The 22418-nt window shown below is 54.6% G+C and overlaps 1 protein-coding gene and 2 non-coding genes across 7 annotated transcripts; all 3 read right to left on the bottom strand.

Moving 5' to 3' along the window:
• Positions 1-1666: 1666 nt before the first annotated feature.
• RCC1 (regulator of chromosome condensation 1) lies at positions 1667-21124 on the bottom strand. 5 transcript variants are annotated; one of them, XM_058677812.1, is made up of 11 exons: positions 15939-16016; positions 7973-8054; positions 7437-7502; positions 5773-5960; positions 5463-5642; positions 4375-4471; positions 4154-4276; positions 3577-3732; positions 3289-3408; positions 2788-2940; positions 1667-1993 (listed from the first exon to the last, which is right to left on the bottom strand). In XM_058677812.1, exons 2-11 carry the CDS (start codon positions 8043-8045, stop codon positions 1818-1820), a joined length of 1332 nt encoding a protein of 443 aa, XP_058533795.1. In that variant the 5' UTR covers positions 8046-8054; positions 15939-16016; the 3' UTR covers positions 1667-1817. The 5 variants fall into 5 exon arrangements, with proteins under 5 accessions (XP_058533795.1, XP_058533802.1, XP_004592234.1 ...); XM_058677819.1 differs by lacking the exons at positions 7437-7502; positions 15939-16016 and adding an exon at positions 20782-21124; XM_004592177.2 differs by lacking the exon at positions 7437-7502 and having other exon boundaries at positions 15939-16071.
• LOC118758725 (small nucleolar RNA SNORA73 family) lies at positions 20896-21099 on the bottom strand. Its single transcript, XR_004995808.2, has one exon. It is a non-coding gene; the product is annotated as a small nucleolar RNA SNORA73 family (small nucleolar RNA).
• A 305-nt stretch (positions 21125-21429) lies between the features above and the next one.
• On the bottom strand, positions 21430-21633 carry LOC118758724 (small nucleolar RNA SNORA73 family). Its single transcript, XR_004995807.1, has one exon. It is a non-coding gene; the product is annotated as a small nucleolar RNA SNORA73 family (small nucleolar RNA).
• Between the last annotated feature and the right edge of the window lie 785 nt (positions 21634-22418).

Raw genomic sequence — 22418 nt, 5'->3', positions numbered from 1 at the left:
CCATGGGCCCAGCGTGATAACATAGCAGTTAAAGTCCTCGCCTTGAACACACAGGGATCCCATATGGTTGCCGGTTCTAATCCCGGTGGATCCGCTTCCCATCCAGCTCCCTGCCTGTGGCCTAGGAAGGCAGTCGAGGACGGCCCAAAGCTTTGGGACCCTGCACCTGCGTGGGAGACCCGGAAGAAGCTGCTGGCTCCTTTCGGATTGGCTGAGCTCCAGCTGTTGCAGTGGCTTGGGGAGTGAACCATCGGACCGAAGATGTTCCTCTGTCTCCCCTCCTCTCTGTATTATCTGACTTTCCGATAAAAATAAATAAATCTTTAAAAAAATTTTCTTCCGTTTATCTTGTATTATGCAGGACCATTTTTTAAAGATTTATTTTATTTTTATTGCAGAGAGGAGGAGAGACAGAGAGAAAGATCTTCTGTCCAATGATTCACTCCCCAAGTGACCACAATGGCTGGTGCTATGCCGATCCGAAGCCAGGATCCAGGAACTTCCTCCAGGTCTCCCACGCGGGTACAGAGTCCCAAGGCTTTGGGCCATTCTTGACTGCTTTCCCAGGCCACAAGCAGGGAGCTGGATGGGAAGTGGAGTTGCCGGGATTAGAACCGGCGCCCATATGGAATCCCAGCACGTTGAAGGTGAGGACTTCAGCCGCTAGTCCATGCTGCCGGGCCCAGGACCATTTTTTTAAAAACCCAGATTCTCAGAAACAAACACCAAAACAAAACTCAAAATTCTTTTCTGCTTTCCTGATGGGACATCTGTGTACACATCCACACACGGACTGCCGGCCTGACCCCAGGTCACAGGCCTGGATTTACGCTGCCCATGCCAACAGCGCCTCACATGGCAGGTGCTCCCTTAAGAAACAGGGAATATGCAGAAAACAAGCAGCCATTTTTATAAAACTCTAAATTTATTCAAAGTGTTAAAAGATTTCACTCTCCCCTCCAAAATATTTTATAATTTAAAAAAATCAAAACTATTTTCTCAGCCACTGTACAGGCTGCTTTCTTTTCTTGGGGCCCAGCCTCTGCCCCTCTCCAACCCTCTTCCTCACCCCATCCCTGCTCAGTATTTTTGCTCTTTGTTATAATATCCTCCATGAACCCTTGACCCTCTGCCCTCCTTCTCATCCGGGGTATCGATCCTGGGCTCCAGGTGAGGCCCAATGGATGGGTGGGACACCCAGGCAATGCCTGAGGGCCAGGGTGGGCTTTGTGCTTCTAGGAGAACCCCTAGCCAGCTTGTTTCTTGGTCAGGTGGTGAACTGTCATCCTTTCTGTCCCATTAACAGAGCTGCTCACATGCCATTCAGAGCTGTGCATATGGCCTGGGGCTGCCCACAGCTGTGCTGCCCTACCCCTCTGTTAGATCCCCTGAGGCCCAGGCCAGCTGGGGCTGATGACTAAACCCTTTGTCTGCCCGTGACTGATGGGGTCAGCAAGAGTGGCACAGGACTGGAGGATGGCGCTAAGCTCCGGGGGAGGGAGTTTTGGTTTCCTGGTAGGCAAGCCAGGGCCAACCAAGACCACAGGAGCTAGGGTAGTATAACCACATGGCTCTGGGTTGAGCAAATGTTCCTTCTGCCCCAAACTCCCCCCTCCAACCTTCCCCTCCATCCTGCAGGTCCCAGGATGATTCCAGAAAGAAGGAAGAAGAGGAAAAGGATTCTGTTCTGCTGATGGGAGAATGGCAGGCGATAACAGTGCTCAGGGCTGGGGAAGGGCCTGCTGGGATCTGGAGTTGTCACCGCATCTCTGTTCCACGAGGGTGGGCGAGGGCCAGGCCAGCCCCCAGAGGCTTCATCAGCTCTGTTCCTTGTCCTTGACTAACAAGACTGTGTGCTGGCCACCGCTGGACACAGACAACACTACACGGTTCTCCAGCTGCTTTCCTGTCATCTCCACGGGGCTCCAGGCGTCCTCGTCCTGCCCCGTGCCCAGCTGGTAGTTGGTGCCCATGCCCCAGGCAAAGACACGACCTGCAGGGGAAGGAAACGGGGGACAGCTGTCTCCAGGGTCTCCGGTCCCACTTCCCACAGCATGAGGTCTGGACTGTCTGGCCCTGGCCACTGGCAGTGAGGCCCAGCCTCTGGGGGTTCAGTGAGGCCCAGCCTCTGGGGTTCAGTGAGGCCCAGCCTCGGGGGGTTCAGTGAGGCCCAGCCTCTGGGGATTCAGTGAAGAAGCCCGGCAAGTGGACACTGTGAGACCACAGGCCTTTCCCGATGCCCAAGGCCTCAGCCTGCTAGGCAGCCCTAGCATAGCACCTCTGGTCCCACACACACTGCCAGCTGTTCCCAGGTCTCTCTGCATGGGCTTTCACTTCTAGGACCTGCACCCTGGCTTGTCCTCAAGGCCGGGGGTGGTGTAGGTGTCATGGGACTCATTCCCGCTGTGGCCACTTGTCCCCATCTCTGCTGCTGGGCCTGCCAGGCCCCTTGGCTACTAAGACTTTTTCCCCCAAGAAGATACCAAGCAGCAGGTTCAGGGAAGCTGGCACAAGCTGGGTGGCACATGAGGGGGTCACTGGATGCAGAAAGAGACTGGCCTGGGGCAGCAGAGTGGGGAGGCTAGCTGTTGGCCTCACCACGCCTCGGCTTTAGCGACACCTCTGCCTGTGCTGGTTTTCCCCCTCTGTAAGACAGATCACCCTTATTACAGTGACTTCTTTACTCCTTTTGTGCTCAGCCATGCCCGAGAATTAGGGAGAATTAGGAGCAAAGCGGTGCTGTCTCCAGCCCTATTCCTCAGCCCAAGCCCAGGTGGCCCCACTCACCATCCTTGGTCACAGCATAGCCCACAGAGGCCCCACAGGCCACGGAGGTGACAGCAGGCAGCTTGGAGATGAGGGTGGGGACGCTCTTCTCTTCGGCACCCTCACCCAGGCCCAGTCGCCCATATTCAGCCCGGCCCAGGCTGTATGCTTTTCCTAGGGCAGGAGAGACATGTGGGCAGTGGCAGAGAGCAACACTCCAGGCAACAAGAGTAGCAGGGCAGAGCGATATGGGAGCCTGGCCCTGCTCCCAGGGCAGTGAGGAGGTCCATGCTGTGTTCTCCCGAAGTCCGTGCAGGCCTAGGGGAGCCACCACGTAAGTGCCCGCTGGACTCGCACCGAGGACACTCAGATTCCAGGGGCAGAATCTCCCTTCATGGATCGGACCCACATGGGATCCAACCCATGGAACAGACCCAGGTTCCAAGCGGCATGACGAGACCTGAGCCCTGGAAACACTACCCCCTGCCAACGCCCATTCAGAGAGGGCTACAGAAGGCCTACCTTCAGAGTCCATGCAGACCGTGTGGTGCTGACCCCCTGAGAAGCCCACCCAGGACTTGGTGGAGTTCTTGAAGGCTGTCAAGTTCTGGGGTATGAAGCAGGACTCTGTGCCTTGGGTTCCTGGGGAAAGGCCAGGAGAGCCATTGTGGTGAAGCCCTCCTTCCTGGTCCCCTCCCACAAGGTGGCCCTTCTCTCCAGGTCAAAGGGCACACACAGGTGACAGGCCTTACAGACAGGACCGGGAAGCCGGACACTGGGGTCACGCCTGACACTGGCCTCGGCACTCACCAAGCTGATGGTAGTTGGAGAGGCCGAAGCCATACACATGGCCCTCTCGGGAGATGGCGAAGGTGAAATAGGCACCACAGAAGGCATCCTGGAATCTCACATGGCCCCGGGTTCCCCTGGATTTCAGCAGCACACACTTGGGGACCAGGAGTCGCTCTGCAGACACAGGAAGCCAGAGTTGTTACAGACTAGCAGCCTCTCCTTGCTCCTTACGGAAGCCCTTGGAGAGATGCTAACGATGCATCCCAATTGCATTTCAAAGACAGCAAATTGAGGCCGAGAGTGAACAGGTGCCTGGCCCTGACTGTCCACTCGTCAGACGTTAATGTTTACATGGAATGTGCCGCGTGTCAGTCACCCTTCCCCTGAGCACAACCCAGGGATGTGACCTGCGCAGCAGGCAGGTTCAGAAACAAGCAAGCTCCAGCCAGGGCCGCCCATCCAATATGGGGCAGAACCAGGCAACACTGCAAGTTTGCCATCCACCTAAATGCATAGCCCCTGCCGCCTTTGGCCTGCCCAGGATAGAGGCCAGGTGGCAAAGCTGCCCCGTTCAACGCAAGGGTGAGACACTTACCCAGACCCTGCCGGCCACCACGGTTGGCAAATAACTCAGGCACACGACCCAGCTGGCCTTGCTCCCCGCAGCCCAAGGTATAGAGGTCGCCATCGGTCGTCAGCATCACCAAATGGTCATTTCCTGAGGCCGAGAGGAAGAAGGGGGATGTGGGGCTTGTCTGCCAGACCCAGAGCAAGGTTCTCTAGCTCCTGCCCGGAGTGAGCTATGGCCCAACTCACCTGAAGCCACCTTCACCACAGGAGCATCCAGCTGCACCTGCACGGGCACCATGCTCTTCTTCATGGGCTCCAGCAGCCCAATCACACCATTGTTGTCCTGGAGGGAGGGACACAGGTGCTTGCCAGCCAGGCCCAGGCTGGCAGGCAGAAGAGAACTGTCCAGCGAAGGCAGTGAATGGACGCACATGGGGATGAGGTGGCAGGTGGGAACAGGACTGAAATACTGTCAATGACATCACTGTCGGGAGCAGAAGGGTGCCAGGCATGGCTTAGCCAGCCAAGCCTCCATTTTCTGGCACCAGCATCCCCTAAGGGTGCAGATTTGAATCTTGGTTATCCCACTTCCAACCCCGTTCCCTGCTAATGGCCTGGGAAGAGCAGTGGAGGACTGATTAAATGTCTGGGTCCCTGCCAGACCCCCATGGGGCCTGGCTCAGCCCTGGCTGTTGTAGCCATCTGAGGAGTGAACCAGCAGATAGAAGATCTCCCTCTAGGTAACTATGTTCTATGTAGTTTTGGAAGATCCCTCACAGGGACAGACAGGCCAGGCTACCAATATGTCACAGCTGAGGCTGAGTGGCAGGTGGGCAAGGGCTCCAGACATCATTCCGTTTTTGTTTTCTGAAATTCTCCCTAACAAGTAAAAACCAGCCGTGATGGGGAAATGCCCTAGCAGAGTCATTTGCTTTTGACACTCAATGTACATCAAATCCCAAAGTACCAGGGCACTCTGAATGCTGAATCTGACTTGAAGCTCAGCTCCCCAGTGTGGAAGCTCTGATGTGTGTGAGCCCGCACCTGCACACCTCTCACCGAGCCAAGTGGGCAACTGGGGGGAGAGGAACACAGCAGCTTCCGACAGCAGCCTTAGCCCAGACAGGCGGGGCCCCCTCCCCAGAGCACCACCTTACAGCTCGAGATTCTCAGAAGCAGCTGTAAGTGCCCCACAGGGACACTGGGCCAAAGACTCAGCTGAGCCCCGTGCTGCCTGTGGCCCTTTCTGGGCCCAATGGGAAATGCGGCCGGGGCAGAGGCAGGTTTCTGGTTGGCCTGCCCCCGAGCAGACTCTGCCAGCCAGCCAGCCTTACCCGGAAGGATCCCCACAGGAAGACGCGGCCATCCTCGGTGAGGGCTGCTGTGTGGCTGTCTCCTGCGGACACTTGCACCACCTTCTCTTGCAGCTCCACCTTCCCAGGCACTGTTTCTGAGCCCTCCGCGGACGTGTCCCTTCCCAGGGCGCCCTCATCGTTGCAGCCGAAGGAGTAGACCTGCATCCAGGAAGTCACCATTAGCGCAAGGTCTGGCTCGCTGCCCCCCACCCCGTTTCCATAGGGAAATGTATGAGGCACATAGGTCAGCCCCAGGCACTGCCCAGCTATGTGCCAGTCCCACACTTACCTGGCCACTCTTGCTTAGGCAAACAGTATGCATGCCACCGGCCTCGGCCTGCACAACTTCCTCTGGAATGGGTACCAGAGCTGGCTTCTTTCTTTCCATCACACTCTCACCCAGCCCTAGCTGGCCCACGTCGCCTTGGCCCAGTGTCAGCACCAAGCCTGCTTCTGTTCTGTGGGACCTGTGTGAGACTGAGGGGTGAAGAAAACAGCCCCTGAGTGTGCAGGATGACGGCAGGTGGGGTCACTTCACGGGGTTCCAGCCCCTACTTGGCCGTGGACCAAACCCTAGGACTTTTCCCAGTCTACATTCCCTAGCCTGGGAGGGAGCTGATGGATGTACCTGCCTTGCAGGGTTTTTGTGAAGATTAAAAACTAAAAAAGGGTTGGCACTGTGGCATGTGCGTAAAGCTGCTGCCTGCAGTGCCGGCATCCCACAGGCACATTGGCTTGAGTCCCAGATGCTCTGCTCCTGATCCAGCTCTCTGTGGCCTAGGAAAAGCAGTGAAACATGGCTCCCGTTCTCAGGGCCCTGCTACCCCACTGAGGGGGATCAGAAGAAGCTCCTGGTTCCTGGTTGTAGCCGGGCCCAGTCCTGGGCCTTGTAGCCATCTGGAGAGTAAACCAGCAGATGGAAGATCTCTCTGTCCTTCTCTCTTTGTGACCCCTTTAAATAAATAAATAAATGTTCAAACAAACAAAACCAAAAAAATCAAACAAAAAAAATCAAAACTGAACAAGGGGCAGTACTGTGACGCAGCAAGTTAAGCTCTGCCTGTGATGCTGGCACCCCCTATGGGTACTGGCTAGAGTACTGACTGCTCCACTTCTGATCCAGCTCCCTGGTAAGACACCTGGGAAAGCAGCAGAGAATGCCCCAAGTCTCTGGGCCCCTTAACCCATGTGAGAGACCTGGAGGAATGCTTCATGGCCTCCATGGTCATTTGGGGAGTGAATGAGCAGACAGAAGATTCTCCCTTTCTAACTCTGCTTTCCAAATAAATATGTATCAACAAAAAAAACAAACAAAAAAAGTAATAAATAAAACTGGACCCATGTGTAGGAAGCAAACCCCAGGCTGCACAAAGCAAGCTGAGCTGCTGCCTGGGCCAGCCCAGCCCCAGGCTGGAGTGCCGGGTCTCAGTCCTGGCTATTCTGTGCTTCGCACCTGCCTGGCCGCCTCCTGAATTCCTCTGCAGATGGTCCCTGAAGGTCTTGCATTGCAGGCAAGGGATTAGGACCTCTCTCCGACAGGTGTGGCCACCTTCCAGGGTGCTGACATTATATGCCAGGGCCAGGGTCTGAGCCAAAAGCAAGGAGCCCGTAGCTCAGACCACCATGCCCAGCCTCCATCTGAGCCCTCCTCTATCCCCAGAGTTGTGACTTCCAACTCCTGGACATTTGCAGAAGAAACTGACCCCTGCCGCCCTTGTCTGGCTACAAACAGGTAGATGAGGAGGCAGGGATGGGAGGCAGTATCTACAGAGGCATCTACACAGTGGACCGTGCCCACCAGTGGGCAGCACAGGGCCCTCTGCTGGCCCTGGACGGCCCGTGGCAGTCAGCCCCAACTCCGAGGGGCATGGCCAGGGTGGCTGGGTGCAGGGCACACTGGGCGGAAGCCATCTGGTCGGGTTTTCTGGTCAGGAGGGCTTGGCCTGCAAGCACCTTGGCCGGAGTGGGCGCCAGGAACATGGCGGGAGGCTGCAGCTCTCACCGCCTGGTTACGGGAGTCTGCAAAAGACAGACACTGTCTGAGTGGGGGGCACACACTCCTCCCTCCCAGACCAGGGATGGCACTCTCTCCTCCCGCCCCGCAGAGGGTCTCCAGAGGGGGGAGGGGCACAGCCACCTCCCTCAGTCACTGTCATTGTGCTCCCTCCAGAGAAGCTGTGTCAGGAGGGGAAAAAAGTCATGCTTGGTGAAGCTAAGAGGGATTCCAGAGGTTTCACGGCTAAAGTGGCAGAGAAAGGACTTGAACCCATGTCTCAGAGCCAAGGGTCCTAACCCTGCTGCCTCACTACCTGACTCCTTACACAAGCGTCTGTCTCTTCAACAGAAGATTCTGGAGATGGGATTCCCTCTGGCGGGGCCCTTGACACACAAGGCCCTCAGCCTAGAGTCACCAAGGCCAGAGTCCAGTCCTGGACTCCCAGGCCTCCACAAGGCTGCCCACTCCCGGAGAGCAGCCAAGACCAACTCACCCTTCACTTTCTTGCTTTTGGGGATGGCATCTTCTGGGGGTGACCTTCTCTTGGCCATGCGCTTGGGTGGCATGTTCTTGTCCTGAAAACCCAAATGGGCTCTGTGTCAGAAACGGCAAACACTTCCTGCATAAGTTAGGCAGCCTTTACCAAACCCTCCAAGAATGCATGGGGGATTCCACTTTTCAAATGCCATCCAAGAACAGAATCACAAACCACCCCATTTTTCTGGGGGGAATACTATATAAACACATCAAAAGACATGCAGCCAAGAAAAATGTGTAGAAAAAAATACATCCAACACTAACAATGAAAATGAGGATTATGGGGCCCAGTTCATGTCCCGGCTGCTCCACTTCCCAGTCAAGGACGGCCCAGAGCCTTGAGACCCTGCACCCACGTGGGAAACCCAGAAGTTCCTGGCTCTTGGCTGCAGATGGACTCAGCTCCGGCCATTGACGCCACTTGGGGAGTAAACCAGCGGATGGAAGGTCTTTCTGTCTCTCTCTGTAAACCTCATTTGCCTTTCCAAAAAAAGAAACAAATCATTAAATAAGAGTGACAGAGAAAGAGCTCTTCTATCCAGTGGATCACTCCCCAGATGATCACAACCACCAGGGCTGTGCCAGGCCAAAGCCAGGAATCCGAAAATCAATCTGAGTCTCACACATGGGTGCAGGGTCCCAGGAAGTCGGGCGGTGCTCTGCTGCTTCCCAAGGCACACGAGCACAGAGCTGGAACGGAAGCGGAGCAGCCAGGCCTCAAGCTGCTGTCTGGTCATGGGATGCTGGCACTGCAAGTGACAGCTTCACCAACTGCAGCAGTGTCAGCTGTCTCTACACTTCTGATCCAGCTGTTTGTTAATGTACCTGGGAGGCACTCAATGCTGGCCTAAGCACTTTGGTTCCTGCCACCTGTGTGAGAGACCCAGCTAGAGTTCTTGGCTCCTGGTTTCCATGAGCCTTTAGGAAGTGAATCAGAAGACAAAAGATCTCATTTTTTCTTCGGATTACTCTACCTTTTAAATTAAAATTTTTAAATACATTAAGTAGGGATTGGCGCAGTAGCCTAGCGCTAGGGTCCTCACCTTGCACGCACCAGGCTCCCATATGGGTACCAGTTCTAATCTAGACAGCCCCACTTCCTATCTGGCTCCCTGCTTGTGGCCTGGGAGGGCAGTCGAGGACAGCCCAAAGTCTTGGGACCCTGCACCCATGTGGGAGACCTGGAAGACACCCCAGGCTCCTGACTCCTGATCGGTGCAGCTCTAGCCATTGTAGCCACTTGGAGACTGAATCAACAGATGGAAGATCTTTCACTCTGTATATCTGACTTTGCAATAAAAATAAATAAATCCTTAAAATATATATATTAGGGCTCGGCACAATAGCGTAGTGGTTAAAGTCCTCGCCTTGCATGTGCCAGGATTCCATATGGGCGCCAGTTCTAATCCCAGCGGCCCCACTCCCCATCCAGCTCCCTGCCTGTGGCCCTGGGAAAGCAGTCGAGGACAGCCCAAAGCTTTGGGATCCTGCACCGCGTGGGAGACCAGGAAGAGCTCCTGGCTCCTGGCTTGGGATTGGCTCAGCTCCAGCCGTTGTGGCCACTTGGGGAGTGAACCATTGGACAGAAGATCTTTCTCTCTGTCTCTCCTCCTCTCTGCATATCTGCCTTTCCAATAAAAGTAAAATAAATAAATCTTTAAAATATATATATATATAGGCCCGGCGGCATGGCCTAGCGGCTAAAGTCCTCGCCTTGAACGCCCTGGGACCCCATATGGGCGCCGGTTCTAGTCTCGGCTGCTCCACCTCCCATCCAGCTCCCTGCTTGTGGCCTGGGAAAGCAGTCGAGGACGGTCCAAAGCTTTGGGACTCTGCACCCGTGTGGGAGACCCAGAAGAGGTTCCTGGTTCCCGGCTTCGGATCAGCGTGCACCGGCAGTTGCGGCTCACTTGGGGAGTGAATCATCGGATGGAAGATCTTCCTCTCTGTCTCTCCTCCTCTCTGTATATCTGACTTTGTAATAAAATAAATAAATCTTTAAAAATATATATATATATATAAAATAAATAAATCTTCTGTACAAAACCATATACACACTTGCACTCATATAGAAAATGGGGGAAGGAAACCACCCAATGGTGACAAGGTGGGTTGGCCTTGTGCCTGCCCCTGTCACTGCTGCCACCTCCTCCACAGGGACTGGGGTCTACCCAGTGCTGCGCTCCCCGAGACGGCATTCTGGAAGGCTCCCTCTGCTGCTCCTCTGTCTCGTTAGCTGTGCGAGTCCAGGGCTCCTGCTGTCTGGACTACAAACCTGCCGGAAGGGTGGCAACTGGGGCACCTGGCAGTGGTGCAGAACTGGGCCTCGGGAGCCATCTACTGAAATTGGCCCCTTCCTAGCTGCTTGGCATTGCAGTCTTAGGAGTTTCCCACCACTGTCTTCCTCGGTAAAATGAGAAGACTCCACTTGGCCATGATGTGGAGGCTCGCATGTGGAAGTACTGACCTAGCAAGTGTCATGTTATCACTGGTGTCATCGCATCTAGGACCCCACTACTTGGGGACCAGTGATCTAACGTAACCCACCCCTCTTCTACTGTATAAATAAAGGGCGGAGACTTCAGCAGGGCCCCCAACCCAAGATCCCTGCTCACTCCCAGCTGCAGGCCTCACTAGCACGCTTTCCCTCATTCCTTCCTTCCAGCAGGCCCCCGGCTTACCACTCCATGGTATCACACAAGGGCCTGGCACTCATCTGCCGATTACCCAGGGCAGGAGATCCGGGCATTCAAGGCAGGATGCCCCCACGACCTAGGATCCTGCCAGGCCTGTGCAGGTGGTACCTGGCCAGCCTTGACCTTGATGAGCTGGCAGTGCTGCACTGCATCATCAACTTTTATTGCTCTCAGGGTGGGGCTCCTCTCCCAGCTCTCTTTTCACACTAAAAATGCAAGTTCTCTGGACCTACAGAGAACTAGACTCATTTTCCAGAGCTGTAACTTCTTATCCCTGCGTTTGTGAGTGTGGCTGATAGCTGGCGTATCCGCTGGGCACCCCTCCTCCACCTAGGAGGGTGGGACTGTCACAGACACTGACATACTATGTTCATGTGTCCCTCACTCACACACTGAGCACACATCACCCCTGCTGGGCTTTGGGCCAGAAGGTGTAGGAAGGAAAAGAAAGACTAACCCTCTCCCTGGCTCCTGGAACTTACGGTCCAGGAGGAAAGAAAAAGAAACAAAACAATCACAGGAGGTGCGGTGTGGCAGCCAGGGACCAAGCAAGATGTTACAACAAAGGGCAGTCCGGGCTGGCACAACGTGGAGGTACTCACTGCCACACAACTATATACTGAAATGTTGTTAAACCGGCAAATGTTGTTACATGTATTCCACAGGTGTGGGGGGCGCTGAGAGGATGGAGGTGGAAGAGGTGGGGCAGCTGGTGGCAGGGAGGTGACATTAAGGAAGCCAGCAAACGAGACCAGGACACAAGTGTTTCAGTGAGCAGGGCGACATGTCCAGGCCAGCAGGACAAGAGCTGGACACAGCATGCAGGGCTGGACCATGCAAGGCCCGGGAAGGGGGCCGGGAGGGATGCCAGAAGATCCTCATTGGATTTGCATGTCTAAAAGCCCTCCAGTTTTCTAAGAAGAAAATGGGGTGCACTGGAAAGTAAAGCAGCCAGACGGGTTAGGAGGCTACGACAGACAAGCGACGGGGTCTGACACAGCAGGGCAAAGCAGACAAACAGACCTACTTGGGAGAAAGCGTTCTGGGCAGCTGGTGGATTAGACTGAGGCATGAGGGAGGAGAAAGAGAAATAAAGAGTGATTTGTTCTTCCAGGGACAAGTGTTTTGTCTAGCAATTAGGATGCCAGTACAGGACGCCTGGGTCTCACACTGGAATACTTAAGTTTCCCAGCTCTGACTCCTGGTGCCAGATTCCCAATGCAGGGAGCCAGGGGTGGGCGTGCAAGTGACAGGGGTCCTGCTGCGAGACAGCCTCGATTCTGGCTTCAACTTTGCCATCTGAGGAGTAAACCAGAGCAGTGGAGCTATTTGTCCCTTCTCTCTTTCTCTAAATTAAATACTTCAAAACATGAAAATGAAAATTTTTAAAATGACCTCTTCAAAGCCAACATGGTAGCCTAGTGGCTAAAGTCCTTGCATTGAATGTGCCAGGATCCCATATGGGTGCTGGTTCTAATCCCGCTGTCCCACTTCCCATCCAGCTCCCTGCTTGTGGCCTGGGAAAGCAGTCGAGGACGGCCCAAAGCCTTGGGACCCTGCATCCGCGTGGGAGACCTGGAGGACACTCCTGATTGGTGCACTTCCGGCTATTGTGGCCACTTGGGCAGTGAACTGGCAAATGTAAGATCTTCCTTTCTGGGGCCCGGCAGCGTGGCCTAGCAGCTAAAGTCCTTGCCTTGAAAGCCCCGGGATCTCATATGGGCACCGGTTCTAATCTCAGCAGCTCCACTTCCCATCCAGCTCCCTGCTTGTGGCCTGGGAAAGCAGTTGAGGACGGCCCAATGCATTGGGACTCTGCACCTGCGTGGGAGACCCGGAAGAGGTTCCTGGTTCCCGGCTTCGGATCAGCACAGCAGCGGCCCGTTGCAGCTCACTTGGGGAGTGAATCTCTCCTCCTCTCTGTATATCTGACTTTGTAATAAACTGAATAAATCTTTATAAAAAAAAAAAATCTTTCTTTCTGTCTCTCCTTCTCTGTGTAAGTCTGTCTTTCCAATAAGAATAGAATAAATAAATCTTAAAACAAACAAAGAAAAAAAGACAGCATCTTAACCGCGGCTCCCAAAGCCCCCTTTAGAAAAATTGAGGATTTTCCTAAAGGCAAAGCTGGAAACAAGCTGCTTGCCTGCTAGGACTCCTCAGGCCCCCCAGATTCCTTAGCCTGATGCCACACCCTCCCTTCTCTCCTGGAAGTCTTCCTGCCAGACCCACCATGCCAGACCCACCATGCCCTCTGCCATCTTGGGTCGTACTGCAAGAACCTCTGCGGGTCTGAGTCACCTCCCTGGTCTCCGCCCCACTCTAAGCTAATCATTCCCTGGCTGCTGGGACACACATTTGTATCAACCTTGATTTTCACGCTTGACTGCCATTGCAACCTCCTTCCTAATGTGTGAGTCCTGCAGTGGGCACTGCTCATTCACTGCATCCCTCATTTGCAAAACCCTCTGAGCCCTCCGGGCCAGTGCAATTGCTCCACTGGCTAATCCTGTGCCTTGCTCCACCAGCATCCTTATATGGACACCTTATATGTCCTGACTGCTCCACTTCCCGTCCAGCTCCCTGCTTGTAGCCTGGGAAAGCCTGGAAAGCACTGGGACCCTGCAGCCACATGGGAGACCTGGAGGAAGCTCCTGTTTTTGGTTGGTTCAACTCTGGCTGTAGCGCACACTTAGGGCATGAACCAGTGAATGTAAGTTTTTTCTTTCTCTAAATCTGCCTTTCCAACAATCTTTTTTGTTTTTTTAAGATTTGTTTTTATTGTAAAGTCAGATATACAGAGAGGAAAATCTTCCATCTGTTGATAACTCCCCAAGTGGCTGCAACAGCTGGAGCTATGCCGATCTGAACCCAGGAGCCCAGAGCCTCTTCCAGGTCTTCCATGTGGGTGCTGGGTCCCAAGGCTTTGGGCTGTCCTCTACTGCTTTCCCAGGCCACAAGCAGGGAGCTGGATGGGAAGCATGTCTGCCAGGTTTAGAACTTGCACCCATATGAGATTCTGGCATGTCAAGGCTGAAGACTTTAGCAGCAACACTACAGCGCAGGGCTCTACCATTCCAATAATCTTAAACAAACAAAGAAAAAACCAAATAAAAACCATCGGAGTTCTCACAAGCAGAAGAAAGCACACTCAGAGAGGTACATTGATTTACCTAAATTCACACAGAAAATAAAGGAAAACCAGGGCCCAGTGTGTGGGGTTACGGTGCTCAGCATCCTGGAATGCTGGTTTGTGTCCCAGCTGCTCCACTTCCAATCCAGTTCCTGGCTAACCTAACGTGCCTTGGGAATGCAACAAATGATGGTCCAAGTCCCCAGGCCTCTGCCACCCCTGTGGGAGACCTGAATGGAGGCCAGCCTGGCGACTGAAGCCATCTGAGGAGTGAGCCACTGGGTGGAAGACCTCTCTCTGCCTTTTAACAAAAAAATGCCAAAGCACCATCTGAGCATCTGTAAGCAGCTCACAGCCCAGCCCTGTGGCTGCCACCTGCCCGCAGCGGGCTGCTCAGACGGCTGCGCGAGCCCACCCTGAGAGTCCACACTGCCACAAGGAGTCACCTGTTCCATTCCCAGCCCCAACACAGCTCCCAGGACACACAGAACAGAGTGAGAACCCCCTTTCAGGCTCCTGCTCCTGGGGTGTACCAACTGCCAGAACGCTCCCACCTGCCCTGCCTTCTTTACAGGGTAAGGGAGGAGGCGGCTCAGGGAAACTGTAAGGCCTGGCCACACAGAGGCTTCTACCCTGGGGGGCCCAGAGCTGCTGCCTCCCTCCCACCCCCAGAACAGAGCTAGCTGCTGCATCTGCCTGCTGGGGAGGACTTGGGGCCTCGCCACACCCTCCTTTCTGCAAAGGGGGTCCTCTGGAGTGGCCGCAGCTGTCTCCTCCTCTGTGGGGGAGGGAGCCTGGAGGCCGGCTCTCAGATGACAACACCTGCTGAGCTTCTCTGGTGCCAGACACACAGCTGGGCTCCTCTGCCCCGGGGGTGCCCTTGCACCCTGAGGCTGCCATCGTGGAGTCCATCCCATCTTATTTGGGGAAGTCATAGGGGGTCAGCAGTGCTCAGCACGTGCCTCTCTCCTCTCCTGTTTGAAGGCTCCAGGGGATTTGGAAAGACACCCAAGGGCATCCAACTGGGATAGCTGCTGGGAGCACCAAGTCACGGACCAACAGGACCCGATTCCTGCTCTCTCATCTTTCCAGGCCCTGCACTGACTCACAGCCGCCTCTGTCTGCACCCAGGGGGGTCCCTGGTTTTGCACTCAGAGCCTTCAGATCTTGCACCCGACCCCCAACTACATTTACCTCCTACCTGGATCACCCTAACTGCGCCAACGCCCAACCTGGCAGGAAGCAGGAGAGTTCTTTCAACGTTCCATTCCACAATCTCTTCACCTGGACAGCCATCCCGGACCCTCCGGGGCACGGGTCTCCTCCGGGGTCCAGAGAACACACCATACCCAACTTGCTTTAAGCACTCAATAACACGTGGCTGGAGGCGTTCAATTGAGATCTGATCAAAGAGTGAGCGGCCACCAGCAGCACCCGGGGCTCCCAAGGCACACCTCGGGACTGCGACTTGGAAAAGGCACACGGAATGCCACCCTTGTCACCATGGTCCCTAGACCTGGAGGCGGCAGGCAGTAGCCAGAGCACAGGATTGTTGACAAATCGAGCTCACGCCCCTGCCACAGGTCCAAAGCAGCCGCCACCCAGAGCGAGTCCCCACAACTCCATTCCAGCCAGCTCCTCCCCTCAACCCCGCTTTCTCCAAACTAACTGCGAACAAAACCACTTTTCCCGCTGCGGAAGGTGGCCACCTCCGCCCGGGCGCCCGGCGCGGGTCTGCGCACCCCGGGCCCGGAGGTGGCCACGGCCGCGCGCCCCAGGCCGTTTGAATCTCCCGCCCGCTGCGGGCGCCGCGGCGTGGCCGTCAGAGGCGCGGCGGCGGCGGAAGGGGGCTGCGGGCGGGCCTCGCGTCGCCCGAGCGAGCGGGCAGGGCCGCCCGCAGCCCCGGCGCCCCGCGGGGCTGGACACGCGCGCTCGCGCCGCTTCCCACCGCTCGGCCTCACGTGGGGCCGGCGTTGCAACGACCCGGCGAGTGCGGGGTAACGAGCCCGACCCGCAGCGGGACCCACGGGGCGCGAACACTCGCCGCGCCGCCCCTTGCCCGGACCCTCCGCCTCGCGTCGCCCGCGACCTACCTCGATGCGGGTCGAACACAAGGAACTGAAGCGTTCGCCCGCCGGGCCACGAAACTGCCCCAGAGCATGCGCTCTGCAGGCCTCCGGCCCCGACCCTAGGCCAGAGGAAAACAAAGGGGCCGGCGGCCCCTGGCGGCCGCCCCCGGGAGTACAGGCGGCTCCGGGCTGAGGCAGCTCCGGGCCCCGCGCTGTCCCCCTGGCCTGGCCACAGGGAACCCCAGATGGGGAGGAAGGGACTGAGCTCCAGAAAGGCTCACCTGTCTCCGGCTTTATCTGGGAAGGCTCTCGTGCGGAAGGGACTTTAAGGGGAACCATATACTGATCTTCCCTTCCTTAACAGGGTCCCCATGGAGAAAGGATGAGAAACGAGACCCAGGAATTATATAGGGCTTTTTTTTTTCAAAGGCCACTGGACCCTGCCTAGGGTTTGAAGAAAGGTTATGCCAACCTAGCAGGGCAGGGCGTCCTCCGAGAAGGAGGCTTGCTGTGGCCGGGAGTGGTGAGAGGCATGTGGGCAGCTGTGAGTGGACCGAAGTGGAGGGGGCTTCTGGGTGCCCACCTGATGGACCAGGGGTCCGCGTGTCTCCCGAAGAAGCATGGTAGGATTTTTGTTTGAGAACAAAATGGGTTTGGAGGAAAGTACCTTAGGAATGGAGTGACGGCGTGCGTGCCCACACCCCTCCCTGGGTTCCTGGGACTGTGCGGCACACCTGAGGCAGCCGGTGATGGCTCAAGTCCTTGGGGTTCCTGTCCCCTTTGTAGAACCCTGGTTGGAACCCTATGTGCCTAGCTTCAGCCTGCCATTCCTGGCTGTTGCTGGCATTTGAGGAGTGGCCTGGAGGATGGAAGATGTTTCTTTGTGTCTCTGTGTCCAACTCTGCTTTTCAAATAAATAAACATTAACAAAAAATTTAGAAGACAGCTCTCCTGAAACTCACCTATAGTCAAATGAGTCTCATGGTATCTTCTAAAACTGCAATGTTGTGACTAATTCCTTTTGGAAAAGAAGTTTGGCGGATCAGGTTGATTGCCCAATCCTTCCTGGATCACAGGATCCAGGCATTTGAAAATGTTAAAACTTTCTCTGAATCAGCCCCAGACAATGGGTGCTAACCCGTGAGCAAGCTTGTAACATTACGGTAAACTTGTAACATTACCTTGATGTGATCCTAGGCTAACTTGGGTAATGGGATTACCAGTGCATTGAAATATACTACAGGTAATTTCCAATAAAGCCAATCTTCTTAGGCTGAAAACAAAAGAATAAAAAGGAGGGTAGGGAGTGAGGGGAATGAGATCAGAAAGAATTCGAGCATGAATAGGAGATGGGCATTAGAAAAATAAAAACCTGTGAAAACACCCTGTGACAGTTGTTGAGGATTTAAGGAGTAAGGAGTCCCCTGAGGTCTCTAGCCACCTGACTGTGCCCCAGGGCTGCCCAGGGCAGGGTGGAGTCTCCGCCTAGAACTGTTTTCTCCAAGTTCCACGATGGTGATTTCCTCTCTGAAAACTCATCTCCAGTCCCCCTCCCCCCAGCAGCTGAATTCTTACAGGTAGAGTCCCACCCCAAAGCAGCCCCCAACTGCCCTTACCTCAAGTTGACCTCTGCTGCCATCCTGGACCCCTCTCTGGGATAACCTGCTGTGAAATGTCTCCAATGTTAACCCTGAGATATCTGCTGTCTCCAGGTGCTTCCTCCAAGATCTTACTCTTTCGCCTGGCTTTAATGGAATGATTTAAAAAGAAAATTAGTGCCCATTTGTCAAAACCTTTGGTTTTCCTACTGCAACAAATTCACAACCATGAGCCCAGCACGATAGCTTAGTGTCTAAACCTATGTCTTGCGTCTCCTGGGATCCCACGTGGGCACAGGTTTGTGTCCCGGCAGCCTTGCCTCCAATACAGCTCCCAGCTTGTGGCCTGTGAAAGCAGTCAAGAAAGGCCCAAAACCTTGGGACCCTGCCCCTGTGTGGCAGACCTGAAGAAAGTTCCTGGCTCCTGGGTTCAGACTGGCTCAGCTTCAGCCGTTTTAGCTGTTTGGGGAGTGAACCATTGGATGGAAGATCTTCATGTCTCTCCTCTCTGTATATCTGTCTATCCAATAAAAGTAAATAAAACCTTTTTTTAAAAATTTAGGGCCCGCCATGGCGGCCTAGAGGCAAAAGTCCTCGCCTTGTACGCGCCAGGATCCTATATGGGCACCAGTTCTAAACCTGGTAGTTCCACTTCCCATCCAGCTCCCTGCTTGTGGCCTAGGAAAACAGTCGAAGATGGCCCAAAGCCTTGGGACCCTGCACCCATGTGGGAGACCTGGAGGAAGTTCCTGGCTCCTGGCTTCAAATCGGCACAGCACTGGCCGTTGCGACCACTTGGGGAGTGAATCATCGGATGGAAGATCTTCCTCTCCGTCTCTCCTCCTCTCTGTATATCTGACTTTGCAACAAAAATTAAAAATAAATCTTTAAGAAAAAATTTTAAATCCTTAAAAAAAATGCCCATTAGCTTATTTGTTCTTCGTAGAAACCTCTTGGTGGTTGGCAAAAGAAATAGGTTGGAATAAGTTGGGCAGGTCCCCCGGGCCACTGCCTGCTTGGTGGGAAGGCCCAAGGCCTCCTTCAGGCCTAGGCATCTTAGATGTGACAAACTGACCAGGCCTCTAGCCCTTCTGTTGTCTTCCCACCATCTGGATCCCCTCCCAGGATTGACCTTTTGTGCCAGCGTGAGGGTTCTCTGGGAACTCTTTCGAGGTCTTGCTATTGGTTCTGATCCATTTCCTATTCATGTTTCCATTGGTGCTCTTGTCTGAAGCACCACCGTCCTGCCTCTCACTGAGAGGTTTGCTTGCTCTGAAATTAAAACCTGTGGCTTAATTAGCTATCCCCACTCCCTCCAAAGTGCCAGCATTCCTTAGAGGTGTCACTTTATGTCCCAGCTGCTCTACTTCCCTTCCAGCTCCCTGCTTGTGAACTGGGAAAGCCATAGAGAATGGTCCAAAGCCTTGGGACCCTCCATTATCATGGAGGGCGTTCACACCAATCACAGCACTGAGTGCCTGTCAGAACAACTGGCTCGGGGTGCTATGGTGACAGGGACTCAATTACCTGCTTCCCAAGATTCATTCGCCAGAAGGTGGACTGGAGGGTAGTGGCAAAAAATGTTACAAGTGGTGGTTTAATTTGCTGTGCCACAGCACCTGCTCTTTAACCCATAAGTGATGGTATCAGGACTCAAATACCTGCATAATTACCTACATGTTGAAGCTCCCAAGAGCCTGATATATGCAGGGTGTTGTGAGCCCGTTTCCAGCCTGTAGACCTTGCTTATCTTACTCAATGGAAACAGCGTCTTTTTGCTGCCCAAACTGGTTGAAATGGGCCCAGCGTGATAATGCAGCGGTTGAGGTGCTTGCCTTGCATGCCCCACTTCCCATCCAGCTCCCTGCTTGCGGCCTGGGAAAGCAGCCGAGGACAGCCCAAAGCCTTGAGGTCCTACACCCACGTGGGAGACCCAGAACAGCTCCTGGCTCTGCACCCCAAAAAGCTTTTATCTGAAGGATTCCCAGTGTTATGACTCAACCAAGACTTTGTCAGGGGTCCTCAGGATGTAGGTGTCCTTGAACGTGCAAACCTGAGACGACCCAGGATATCAGTCTGTGCACCCCACACCTCCGGGGACTTACCGGAATGACACCCCATTTAAACCGCAGTAATAAGACATCACCCTAAAACTGCTACAGAAGCAGGATGTGATTCCAAGAGGGGGTTGGTCTAAAACCATCCAGGTCAGCTGAGGTCTTGGCCACACCTTTCTAACTGCTTAAGAGGCCACCAATGGGGAACACCTTACCTACAGCTACCACCCAGCAAGGAGGGTCCAGTGAAGGATTAAAACCCCAAGACCCTTGCTCAAATTTGAGTCACCCCACCTCCTGGCTCTCAGGAGGTGATTTCCCCTTCCCAATTCCCTTTACTGCCCACAAAAAACAGTGAACCACCTCAAATGCTCAGTAGCAGCTGTTCAGCAGTTAGGGCTGACCCTCCATACCAAGACTTTACCTTCTAGATGGTTCCCTGCTTCTGACTTTTAACGCTGGGTGGCACACAGACTCAAGAGAGCCATTGTGACTCACCCATGCACATCAATGGATGAAACTGCTGAGCCTATCTGCCACCAGACAGCACTGCTGTGGATACTGACCACTGGGCCTGTTTGTTCTGAAGCCCCCTGTAGCCTGGGGCAGTACAGCAAGAGGTGTAGCAGGGGCTGAAGAACTATCGGGTTGGAGGCCACCACAGCAACTTGTCCTCATGAAAAACCAGATATGAAATACCTTTATTTTGCCTTTCAAATAACAGACATCTTTACAGACAGAAATCACCTTTATTTGAATTCACAATAAATAATCTCCAGTGAACTACAGATATCTGCAGAAATGTCTACTGTGTGGAGGGATTTGAAGGTTACCATGTAGACAGCCCCCCTGCCTGGCGCCATTCCTGCTTCCTCAGTCCAACACCAACTTAGCCATCCACCATTTCCCCCATTCTCCCAACCCACCCACTCACCGGTCATCCCCAGGCATTCCCCACAGGCAACAGTCCCCTCGGGCCAGCCCTCACACTGCAGGCTCACAGGAGTGATAAAAAGGCCCTCCCGCCCACCCACCTTGTCCTGTACCTGCCCCGCTGGAATAAACCTAAGCTAGCTCTTTGCGTCTGGGGTTTTCAGCTCAGAAACAGGCTGCAGGAATTAGCAGCGCGTAGTTACATCGTAATATTCAGAACCGTTTTAAATAACTAACATCCAGTCAAACATGAAATTACAAAGCTCCAATGACATTTACCACCATCGATGTCCAAACACCACATTCTGCTCCTTTGCTCTCCTGAAAGAGAAGCGTGAAGATCAGAGTCAAACATGATTTCCTCGCGAGCCGGCGCCCCAGCAGCGAGCCTAGAGCTGTTTCCTGCATGGTTTGTCTCCCCAGTCACGGTCCATGGACTCTGGGAAGCTGTAGGAATATGCAGGCGCAGACCCGAAGGCCCGGCTTTCTCTCCAACGTCGTGGAAGGGGACTGTACGTCACGGGGCAGAGCCCTCAGCTCCCATGTGCCACCAGGACAGGGCCCGGGGAGAGTGACCTCCCGGGATGCCCACGTTGGGAAGTCTGACACACACAGGCCCCCGCTGATGTCCCACAGAAAAGCCTCAGGGTTCTTAGCAGCTACAAAGAACACCACAAAACATTACTATTGTAAGATTTATTGGTCTTTAGAAATTATGGCCGAGTGCACACACGGTCTAGCTTTTTAGAGAGCAGCTAGATAACTTGACATTAAGAAAAAAAGACAAACGCCAAGCTAAAGCCTCAAATTTAATTTACTCACCCCACAATCGCTGCCTCTAGTCATGTGTGAATTCTGCAAGAAGAAAGCAAGTCGTCAAAGCAATCAAGCACGGGAGGCGGTTAGAGGTACACGGACCGTCCGTGAACGTGTTTCCTGCATGGTTTGTCTCCCCAGTCACGGTCCATGGACTCTGGGAAGCTGTAGGAATATGCAGGCGCAGACCCGAAGGCCCGGCTTTCTCTCCAACGTCGTGGAAGGGGACTGTACGTCACGGGGCAGAGCCCTCAGCTCCCATGTGCCACCAGGACAGGGCCCGGGGAGAGTGACCTCCCGGGATGCCCACGTTGGGACAATCGGCGCCAGGCAGCTGTACGTGCAGGTCCAGCGCTCGCCAGCCAGGCCGTGTGCGTGCCGCCGACTCCTCCAAAACCCCCAAACCTGACGCCCGCGTTTCCCCTCGAAGTTTCCCCTGAAAATTTGGACGGGCCAGAACTGCTCTGCAGCGCAAGCAACCCGGCGGCCATCCAATGGGCCTCCGCTGCCCTGATCTGGAGCAAGGAGGCTGCAGGTCTCATGGCTGCCCACCGAGCAGGTGCTACCTGCCTCGGACAACGCGCCCGCCGGAAGCAGCCTGGAGCCGAAGGTGGGAGCGGCAGCCCGCCAGGGACGCCGCTCGTGGCTAATGCTGCCAGCCGAGTGGGCCCATCAGCCAGGAACACTCACCCAGCAACAACAACAGCAGCTAGACGATCCCGCCGAAAGACCGAGGGCGAGCGAGGAGTCCTCATTTATACCTTAGGAAACGCCCGGAAGTCACGCAGTGACTGGTGCGCCTGCGCAGCCGCATGCGCGCTCGCGGAATGGGCGATTCGCCGATCACGGCAAATGGCGTCTTCCGCTCCGTGGGCCGTAGGCGGGTCTTCCTGGGGCGGGAGTCCCGCCAACAAGTGCAGGAGTTGGTAATCAGAGAAGCTGGCCAGAAAACCTTAGCGATAATGCGGTAGTGAAGCCAAAATAAAAAATTTAGTACAAAAAGGGACATCTACGGTAGTCGAATTCGTTAAGACTTAAAAACCTCCGGTTGGTTAATAAAGTTTGGTGGGTAAAACCCATGCGTTGGCTCAAATCAGGGG

The sequence above is a fragment of the Ochotona princeps genome, chromosome 2 (genome assembly GCF_030435755.1).
Source record: "Ochotona princeps isolate mOchPri1 chromosome 2, mOchPri1.hap1, whole genome shotgun sequence".
Lineage (NCBI taxonomy): Eukaryota > Metazoa > Chordata > Mammalia > Lagomorpha > Ochotonidae > Ochotona > Ochotona princeps.
Note: the sequence above shows the minus strand (reverse complement) of the source record. Positions and strands in the feature narration are given on the sequence as shown.